This window comes from Lottia gigantea, assembly GCF_000327385.1.
Source record: "Lottia gigantea unplaced genomic scaffold LOTGIsca_28, whole genome shotgun sequence".
NCBI lineage: Eukaryota > Metazoa > Mollusca > Gastropoda > Lottiidae > Lottia > Lottia gigantea.
The window spans coordinates 1,875,462-1,885,972 of NW_008708898.1; the positions used below are offsets into that span (position 1 = coordinate 1,875,462).

The 10,511-nt window shown below is 33.6% G+C and overlaps 2 protein-coding genes across 2 annotated transcripts; both read right to left on the minus strand.

Annotated features, from left to right (window-relative positions):
• Positions 1 to 352: 352 nt before the first annotated feature.
• On the minus strand, positions 353 to 917 carry LOTGIDRAFT_118013 (hypothetical protein; the record flags this gene model as incomplete). The annotated part of the gene is made up of 2 exons (XM_009056591.1): positions 353 to 516; positions 809 to 917. The coding sequence occupies 2 exons, from the start codon at positions 915 to 917 to the stop codon at positions 353 to 355; spliced, it is 273 nt and encodes a 90-aa protein (XP_009054839.1).
• A 923-nt stretch (positions 918 to 1,840) lies between these two features.
• LOTGIDRAFT_161267 (hypothetical protein) lies at positions 1,841 to 7,535 on the minus strand (the record flags this gene model as incomplete). The annotated part of the gene is made up of 2 exons (XM_009056592.1): positions 1,841 to 5,553; positions 7,526 to 7,535. The coding sequence occupies 2 exons, from the start codon at positions 7,533 to 7,535 to the stop codon at positions 1,841 to 1,843; spliced, it is 3,723 nt and encodes a 1,240-aa protein (XP_009054840.1).
• Between the last annotated feature and the right edge of the window lie 2,976 nt (positions 7,536 to 10,511).

Below are 10,511 nucleotides of genomic sequence, written 5' to 3' on the forward strand. Positions count from 1 at the left end.
CATGGAACATTTTACAGGAGAATAATTAAGTATTGAACAAGAACTATAATATATTTTGATCTAAGTGGCCACTTTGTTAAATAACAATCGTCAAGTTGTAAACTTAACACACTGGCAAAGTGCAAGAGATGTGCAAACTTCTTATTCTATGCTAGCAACAGTAATTATGCTAATCTGCAATACCAGCTAATTAATTTGCAGAAAACCATCATATTCCCCCATTTCTGATTTGGAAGGAATTTTACTGCATTTAAAATATATATTCCTAAGTTAGTGGTATTTCTGATTTTGGAGGAATATTCTGATGCTCAATGGATGTGAATTAGATTCCAGCACTGTGTTAACTATGGATCTACTCTTCTTGACCTCGTCTAATCACCAACTTCACCTCACCATCAGGTAGATATTTTAAATGGTTCCAAGCTTCATAATGTCTCATGGTAGTAAAATCTAGATCATTAACTTGTAATATCTGATCTTTAACTTGTAGCTGACCACATTTATCTGCTGGACCACCTGAAAGAAATGTCAGAATATTTGGTGTAATTGTTATCATATAATAAGGGTATAGTACCAAACGTTTTAATGCTTGCTTACACATCCAATAAAGCGCTCGATTTCGTTTTTATTAGTATGACTTGATGGTTAACCACCTGCATGGTCAATGTCAGTCCATTTAGATTGGAAGAAGACAAGCTAAGTAGCCATATACAGAGATTTTTCATAGTGTAGGAGCCAACACCAATAGTTCATCAATATGTGTAATATTTATTATGAGGCTTTGTACAAAATTTGTTATTGAACTAACCTTTAAATATTCTCTTAATAATAATAGGCATATCTCCCTGAGGTGAACCAATACCGCCTGCTAGACAGAACCCTACACCAGTAGCTCCTTTCATCATTGTTACTTCCATAGTTTCACCACAAGTAAAGTCTAAATTAGTAAAGGTTGGAGATGTAGGAGTGGTTGGTGTTATTGGTGATGGTTTTCTGGCTTCCCGATCTGAAAATAAAATACATGTACAGTTTTACATCTGACTTTTCTCTTTCTGCACATCATATAAATTTCATTCAATTTTCTTGTGCGCAATTTTTCAAGGACAAAGGCATTTGCATACCCTTTTGAAAGAATTTTTACAGTCGACAAACACATAGCCAGTCAAACTTTTTGTTGTATGAGTTCATGTAATATAAGAAGTGATAGTTCTTGAAGAATTTCCAATAGCATGAAATTTAATGGAGCAGAATTTGCTCTAAATTGAGAGCTAGTTAATAATATGACTACCTTTTGGTTTCGGACTTGCTGGTGTTTTAGGTGAGTTTTCTCCCCTGGATAAGACCAATACAACAGTTGAACATGGTGTTTCTACTAACTCTTGTAACTCTTTCACAGATTTATCATCGACAGGTTTACCATTCACAGACACCAAACAATCAGTGACCTTTATTTTACCATCAGTACTAGCTAGACTGTTTGACATCAACCCTGATATCTAGAAAAACAATTAAAATTTTTTAACAATACTTCAGTACTACAGTACTATGGATACTATAGAAGATTGTCTTCCTACAAACTAATGGTACTTATATACAGGATTTAAAGACACAGAAATACATGTAGGCAGGATTAGGTGATTTTCTGGAGAAAAAATATGTATTTTGATAACACAAAAGAAACATTGTATTTCCAATGTGATTTAAAAAAATTTTACACATGCAATGTCACTTTCAAATGCTTCTTTAATGCCTTTAACCCATTGACTCTTGGCTCGGTAGAAGAATCTTGGCACCTTTCAAATTTCATTCAAAAAGGCAAAATCTAAGTTCTTTTTTAAGCTTAAAGTAGGGAAGTCATACTTACTATAACTTTTCCTTGTGACCCTTTCATTAATTCTAGTCCAACTTTATCTGTTGGTTCATTTCTATGGAGTAAAACCACTATAATTTGATTAGATGATGACACTCCAGTTCTATCCATAGTCTGATTGGCTTGATCTACCAGACACTTTAATTCTTCAGGCTCAATTAAACTCACATTAGTAAAGTCCAAGAATTCAAAGGAAACGTTTGCTTTTCCTTCAATAACACTAGTGTCTTTATCACTTGTTACAAATGTCCAGTCTCTTTTACTTGTAGAACTACTAGAAATTTTCAGAGCTTCATTTGTCACATCAGGTCCATTACTGGTCATTGAAATATTCACATACTCACTATTGTTTGTATTGTCCAGTAATGTGTCATTTGAAATATCAGATTTAAAAGAGCTATCAATATCAATATCAGTAGCTACTAGAGTTGGGGTTCCCAAACTTTTAGCTGGTGTTGATGAATAGATCTTGTTATTTGTGTCATCTTGATCAGTTCTGGGCAAGGATTCCTGGAAACTTGAAACCTGAATTGAAGATGCAGAATTTGAGACTTCAGGCTCATCACTAGAAATTATAACTGGTTTAGCAGAGAACAGATTCTCATTGGAGTCTAACAAATCATTTTTAGAATCTTTTACAACATTTAAATCAGTGCTGTTGGTCTGGTTTGGCATGGTGCTATTGGTAACAGTATCCACCAGAGTGGTGCTAGTTTGGTCTGCCTCACTTGACTCTTGTGGAGAGGTAACATTATCATGCTGTGAATTACGTGCAGTGTTTAATAAAGAATCACTTTGTGGAGTTGTGAGTTGGTCTTCAACAGGATCTACACTACTGCCTACACTATCATCTAAAATACCAGTTTCTACTTCACTTGTTCTCCTTTCACTTTCTACAGGATCTCTACTTTCAATTTCATTTATTGCACTATTATCATTGGTTACATCAGGAAGAGCAGATGGAGCAATATCTTCAATTAAATTAGGTGCAGCAGCCACAGTCTTGGTTTCCATTGACTTGATTTCATCTTCCGGTATTATTGGTGAGCTGTGGACTATGTCTGGTTGTGGATCAGTGAACTGAGAGGGTGGTTTGATGATACTTCCTGTCATAAAGTCAACTAAATCTGGTGGATCTTCAAAACTAGGTAGTAAGGTTGGTGGTGGTATTGCTGTTGGGGGTGGAGATGAAGGCAGAGGGGGTGGGGCTGATGATGGCAATGGTGGTGGAGATGAGGATCTCTCACTTTCTGTTTCAGAAGCCACAGGTTCAGGTACAATTTTAGATACCTCATTGGTTTCATCTTTTGTTTGAACATCACTGAGAATATCAGGCCTAGTTTGAACGGATTCAACAGCTTCGGGAATTAAAGTTTCTCCCACAAGTGCTGGTGCAGACCTTTTAACCAGTGTAGTGTCATCAGCAACCATTTTATCTTCAGATAATGGTTCATGAATTGCATTTTTAGTTGATGGGTGATTGTCTTCTTCGCTATTCATAATGCATTCTTTAGCACTGTCAATTACCTTTTCAACCAAGGCAGCTGCATAAGGTTCTACCACACTGTCAGGAATAACTGTACCAACATGGTCTACAAGTAAACCTTCAGTATTTTCTTTTTGTCTGTCATCAGTTCTAGTTTGTTCTGAATCTTTATCTTCTTTTTCTATAGTTTGAACCTTACTATCAGCAATAGCATCTTCTTTGATGGATTCACAAGAATCATCAAGTGTCATGTCTATGTCATCTACCTTCACATCTTCAGTATTGTTAACTAAAGCTGAATTATTCACATTCAATGCAGCACTTTCAACCTTTTTAGTGGTAATCTCTTCATGTTTAACTGGTACATCAGATTTATTTTCTGTAGTAGACTCAACAATTGTTTTTTCAACCTCTGAATCCAAATTTAAAAGATCATCAAATTTGGTCTGGATTTCCTCTTGAGAAAATTTTCTCTGCATGTCACGTTTTGGACTCTTTGGACTTACATACTCCAATTTGACACCAGGAATAGGTGATGCTGTATCTGATGGAACCAACTGTTCTCTTGGTGAAGTAGGTGAGTTCATGCTGTCACTTGGTGACTTTTTGGTGCCCTTGTTTCTAGGTGATTTACATTTAGGAGACTCAAAAATAAGATGAGGCTCAGTGCAGACAACTGAAGAAGGTGTGGGTGAGGTACATTCAGTATTTGTGGTGATAGTATTGGACTCCTTACCTGCAAACCATGAGGCTGCTTTTGGCTTGGGTTTTGTTTCTGGAGGAGGGTGAGATGGAGCTGTCAATTTTACAGTTGAATTGATCTCTACATTTTGATTTTGAGAACTTCCTTTGGGAGCTAATGCTCTGTTTAGGCGTACTGGGTTTACTTTTACTGGTTTTTCAGTTAGATCTTGATAAAATGGACTGCTGGGTGAAAGAGGTGATGGATTTGATCCTGAAGAAGTTTTACGTTTAGGCTCTTCCACAGACTGCTTTCTTACTTCTGTTCTTGTAATTTCTAAAGAGTTTTCCTGGTTTGTTATTTTCATGGAATATGATTTGTCCTGATCTTTAGGTAAATCTCCTTTGGATTTGACAGTAGTAGAATACACCATTGTTGGAGCACTGGACTTCTTTTCATCAGAGAGAAAGACATCTCTATCAGGTGAAGAGGATCTTAATGAAGCCGTTGAGTGTTCAGAGCTAGAAGAGGTCCTGCGAGCCGCTGCCTGGGGTGGACCAGAAGGTTTGGCAAGATCTGTCTGTCTCTGTATTTCTGTTTCAAATCTCTTCAGTTTATCATTCAATTTCAATGTTTCTACACCAGGTGATTTTTGTCTGGTGGTAGGTAGTGGAGGTTGTGATTCTACATCATTTGATTTCTGCGACTGTATGGGTGTCTCTACAGATTTCTGTGTCTCAACTTGCCTCTTTGGTGGATCTGGCAGAGGGGCTTTAGCACTTCTTGATTTTGGTTTTGGAGCAACTGGAGGTGGATTTTTAACAGGTTGGGGACTTGTCACTTCATCTGTTTCCTTGCCCCAGGTAGCAGCAATTATTTTACTCTCTGCATGAGATTTGGGAATATCAATTCCTAATTTCTTTGCTGGATTATTTTGATTTTTGTTGACATAAATGTTGGAAGAATGAACTGGTTTCTTGACAGGTTTAGGAGCCTTTTCAATTCCTGAATCCCCAGAATCTGATCTTGGAGACAATGCTGGAGATAAAGCAGCTGGAGACTGAGGTGACATGATGGGTGAACTTCCTATAGAACTATCAGTTTTAATCACAAGTTCATCAGATAGTCCATTTTGATTTTCACTTGTTTTATTCACAGATTTAACACTTGGTTCTGATTTGTCAAATGGGAAGGGGACACTTTTAGCACCATTAGAAGTAGGCTCATCCTTTCTGAAAGGATACTCTACACTGGCTGATCCATTAGAAGATCCATTTACACTGTCTGATGTTTTATCCACAGAAACTTTCCTAGTGGGAGGTGCCACTGGAGAATATTTACTTTCCTTGATAGAAGCTAATCCATCACTTAATGATTTGGGAGAAGATGAATTTGAAAGACTGGAGAATGGTTTTGGTGAGACTCGAACACCATATTTGGTAAATCCAGTAGATGGAGAAGTTGGTGACAGTTCCATGCTGTTGTCTGTACAATCTGTATCAATGCTTAATGGTCCTGAAAATAGAAAAGAAAGCCATTAAGTCTGTGAATAAAAAACTTGTTGTCAAGCATAAAAACATAAATAAAATTGTATCATATTAATTCTACTAAAATGGGATAGAAACATTCTTATTTATTAGAAAGACCAATTTCAGCGCAATTATTTATAACTTATCCAAACTGTTTCAGGTATAACAATAATCTGAAGAGCGACAAAATGTTACAGTGTTCACATCTTTATATCCACAACAACAATAAGAATCATTTAACAGGTTGCTTTTCTTAATAACAAGACACAATGGTGTCCCAAAACAAATACACGAAATCACAGATACAATATGAACAAACTAAACGTGATAATCTCTAATACAATATTGTATTATTTAAACATTTTGGTCCACCATATTACTAAGATATCTAACAAGATCAATTTACATTAAGACACAGATATCTGTACTGTTTAACACTGAATCTGGTTATCTACATTCTAGATTCACAGTAATAATACAGTCTTATCACCAACATTGACCATTTCACAATTACTTTGATATATAACATATTACATATCTTATAGACAATTAAAGCTGAACTTAATGGTTCATATTATTATATTGCAATAAAAGTTGGTGAACCACACCACAAAAAGAAGGATTTTTATTTCATTGTTCATGCAACAAGTCCTTTGTTCAGTTGATTTACAAAAGGTTATTTTCCTTTTATTTACCTATTGATATGACATCTGTTCAGTAGAAAACAACAGACCATTTTCATTTCTTGAATGCAAGGCAAGTAAAAATTAGACATAAGACAACATAGTATGCAAAGATTATGAAGAAACTGAACAGTGTACCACCGTCTGGTCTTTATATATATGTGGTGACAGCAAAAATCACTGACACCAAAATACACAAGTAATGGAAACTTAAACAGTGCATTACCAGTGTCTTGGAAATAAACTTATTACAGTAAACTGTATCAAAAGAAATATTACAAACTCACTAAAGTTTTTATCTGTTTTCCTGGTTTGATCAAATAGATGTTAATCAAATAGCATTTCAAAATATTAATGAAACTTTGAAATTTCTGCAGCTATATTAAGAGATATTATAATCCACTTATCACCAGTAGCAGTGTAATATATACAAGTCTATCAGATTCATTTGTTGGTGTTGACAGTTGAAGACTTCCTATAGAGTGCCTGTATTTACCCTAATGATATAATCTCTAGTTTGTACCCTGGCTAATTAGAAATTAATTGATTGCTTAATGAGATTATCTTATTAATTAATCAATGATAAATGATCTCTAATTTTCAAAAGTAGGATAATAATAATCACAAGTCTGTGGCAGATGTTAAGTTTTGTCAGGCCTATTATAGGTCAATAAAGAAATCAGACTTTCATGGTTTCATAATAATCATTTTAAATTTGAAATTAAAAAAAGTTATGCAGTTAATCAATTAATTATAAATCCTATGCTCTACTCATTTTAGTAATTCTTTAGCCTAAGGTGCACACATTCTTTCATATTTGAGCAAAACACATTTCCTGTATCTTCCACATCACATCATAAATAAAAGCATCGAACTTATGATTATTGATACCAAATTTTCACAAAATTACATGATGAACTATGTAATTTCATGATGAACTATGTAATTTCACAATATATAAAACATCCTTTTAATCATTATGTACATTTATTCCTAGTTATCAAACTTTTGGAAATTCGACACCAGTTAACTCACACTTGAGAACAAACCAACTTGTTGGTATTTTCTTCTCGAACATACCTTGAATTGAGACGCAGGCATTGAACACTTTGACTGTCTGAGCATATTGATTGTAGCATGTTAACAAAGACAATAAAACAGTGTATTGGTTTAACCACACTTGTCAACATGGAATAAATCTAACTTAAATATCTTAATTTCCATTCACCTTGTCCCTTACTCCATTATTTATAGAAGGTAATGATTTTCACTCACTTTTAGTCATTTTCAAGGTATTCTGTATTTCACACTATTAATTGCTACTGAAGACGGGCAATACCATTCAGTGTGCAATGATTGTTAGGCCTAATTTGCATGGACTACGCTGAACACTGCTAAGGTTTCTTAAATGTGAGTCTGTAGGACACCAATTCTATTAATTTTATTATCAACTGAAATTTTTGCCTGACAGCCTCTCCAATCTGCATCACTGACAAGGAGGAGGTTAATAATTAAAAAAAAAAAAAACCCCAAAAACAGTAAAGTAATCTGCCTAGTCCATATTTATTTATACCGTAAATTTTTGAATCAATCTATTTTATCTGTTGAAACCAGCATGGTAATCTATTAGGCATATGTTTAATTTTTTCATAATTGACTTTTGAAAGTAATATATAATCAAATCTGTACACCTTACAAATGCCAATACTACCAGGTTTGTTTATTAAAATTATTATGGCAATAGTATTTCTAACTCTGATGGGAAAAGTAATATCAACTGAAGCTATGTTTATTTATAGTTATGAGTAATATATCAAATCAAAATTGCTCTGAAACAAGTTAAGCTCAGTTGTCTAATGACAATATCCCACAGTTTCAGTTAGTGAAATCATACAATTTAAATATAAATGTTATATAATGATACTACAAAAACATGTTCATTATAAAATATTTAAAACATCAGAGTTTAGCAGTGGAAATTAAAATTGTAAATCAAAAGCATACTCTTGTTTACATACCATATTTAAATGAGATATTATACCCTTATAAAATATGTTTCACCAATTATTTTACCATATGAAGTGCATATTTCAGATATGATATCTGTTACTGCACCAAGCTTACAAGACCATAAAGGTCAAAGTTGGTATATGAACCATATGTTCCCCAGTTCCTGCCATGCCAATAACAGTTCCTATAGACCTGGTGTAAACTATCAGCCAATAGACAAGATAAACGTTACATTCCAAGATCTTATCACTTTAAAATATCAAACTGTTTCTGCTCACTTTGGCTCACAGAATTTTATATATAAACCTAAATGTAAGAAATTATCCTGGCTTTGTATTTTGAATGTCAAATTAATTAAGATACTCAGCCAAATAAAAAATTCATTTCAAATATTGTCACATGTTAAATGGCCTAATAGGTATTCTAGACTTTTATGATAATATAATATATTTCCAATTTCTTTGGAAATATCAAATTCTGAATGATCGCAGAAAGTGTTTTTTTTTTTTTTTTTTTTACAAATCACACAAGATTTTCACTTGTTTACTGAAATCACGTTTTCAAGGATGCAGCTTTTTTTTTCACAGGAGTAATATGGAAATATATCATATTGACCTCTTTCCCAGTCATTTCATTTTTAAATGATTTGAACCTAGTCATACCTATCAGGATTGATAAATTGATAATGATAATTAATTAGTTAGGTTATCAGTAATATTTAGGTTACATAGTTTCATAACCTCTCCATGGTTTATATATTAAATTGATAGGTTTGAATTTATCAGCTACACTTTTGTCAAAGTAGTTATCCTCATCAGTGTGACATCAGTAGGATTATATGATACCATATGAAAAGCATTGTTCCCTGCCTTTCTAACGTTCGAATCTACATTGTTCCCTTGCCTTTCCTTGTTCAAATCTACATTGTTTCCTTGCCTTTCTAATGTTCGAATCTACATTGTTTCCTAGTCTTTCTAATGTTCAAATCTACATTGTTTCCTTGCCTTTCTAATGTTCGAATCTACATTGTTTCCTAGTCTTTCTAATGTTCAAATCTACATTGTTCCCTTGCCTTTCTAATGTTCGAATCTACATTGTTTCCTAGTCTTTCTAATGTTCAAATCTACATTGTTTCTTTGCCTTTCTAATGTTCAAATCTACGTTGTTTCCTAGCCTTTCTAATGCTCGAATCTACATTGTTCCCTGCCTTTCTAATGTTCGAATCTACATTGTTTCCTTGCCTTTCTAATGTTCGAATCTACATTGTTTCCTTGCCTTTCTAATGTTCGAATCTACATTGTTTCCTAGTTTTTCTAATGTTCAAATCTACATTGTTTCTTTGCCTTTCTAATGTTCAAATCTACATTGTTTCCTAGCCTTTCTAATGCTCGAATCTACACTGTTCCCTGCCTTTCTAATGTTCGAATCTACATTGTTTCCTTGTCTTTCCAATGTTCAAATCTACATTGTTTCCTTGCCTTTCTAATGTTCAAATCTACATTGTTTCCTTTCTAATGTTCAAATCTACATTGTTTCCTTTCTCATGTTCAAATCTACATTGTTTCCTTTCTCATGTTCAAATCTACATTGTTTCCTTGCCTTTCTAATGTTCGAATCTACATTGTTTCCTAGCCTTTCTAATGTTCAAATCTACATTGTTTCCTAGCCTTTCTAATGTTCAAATCTACATTGTTTCCTTGCCTTTCTAATGTTCAGATCTACATTGTTTCCTTGCCTTTCTAATGTTCAGATCTACATTGCTTCCTTGCTCTTCTAATGTTCAAATCTACATTGTTTCCTTTATAATGTTCAAATCTACATTGTTTCCTTTCTAATGTTCAAATCTACATTGTTTCCTTGCCTTTCTAATGTTCAAAACTACATTGTTTCCTAACCTTTCTAATTGTCGAATCTACATCATTTCCTGGCATATCTAATGCTCTAATATACTTTGTATTTTTCTGTTTGAACCTACAATTCTAATGTATTACTTTGGTGGATGCAAAACAAAGAGAAATCGACCAAATCAAAACCATCATTCATCTTTAGAAACACAACTAACAAAATTTACATGAAACAAATTCAATACCTAAACAAATTTGTAAATATCATTTTCTAATGATATTTCAGACAAGAAACTCTTGCTAAACTGTTCTGTTCAAATAAACAAGATTTCTAAAAACTGCATTAATACTATAAGTTATTCATAAACAAAAGCCTCTCTGTGATAATTTAGTGATATTTTATAAAA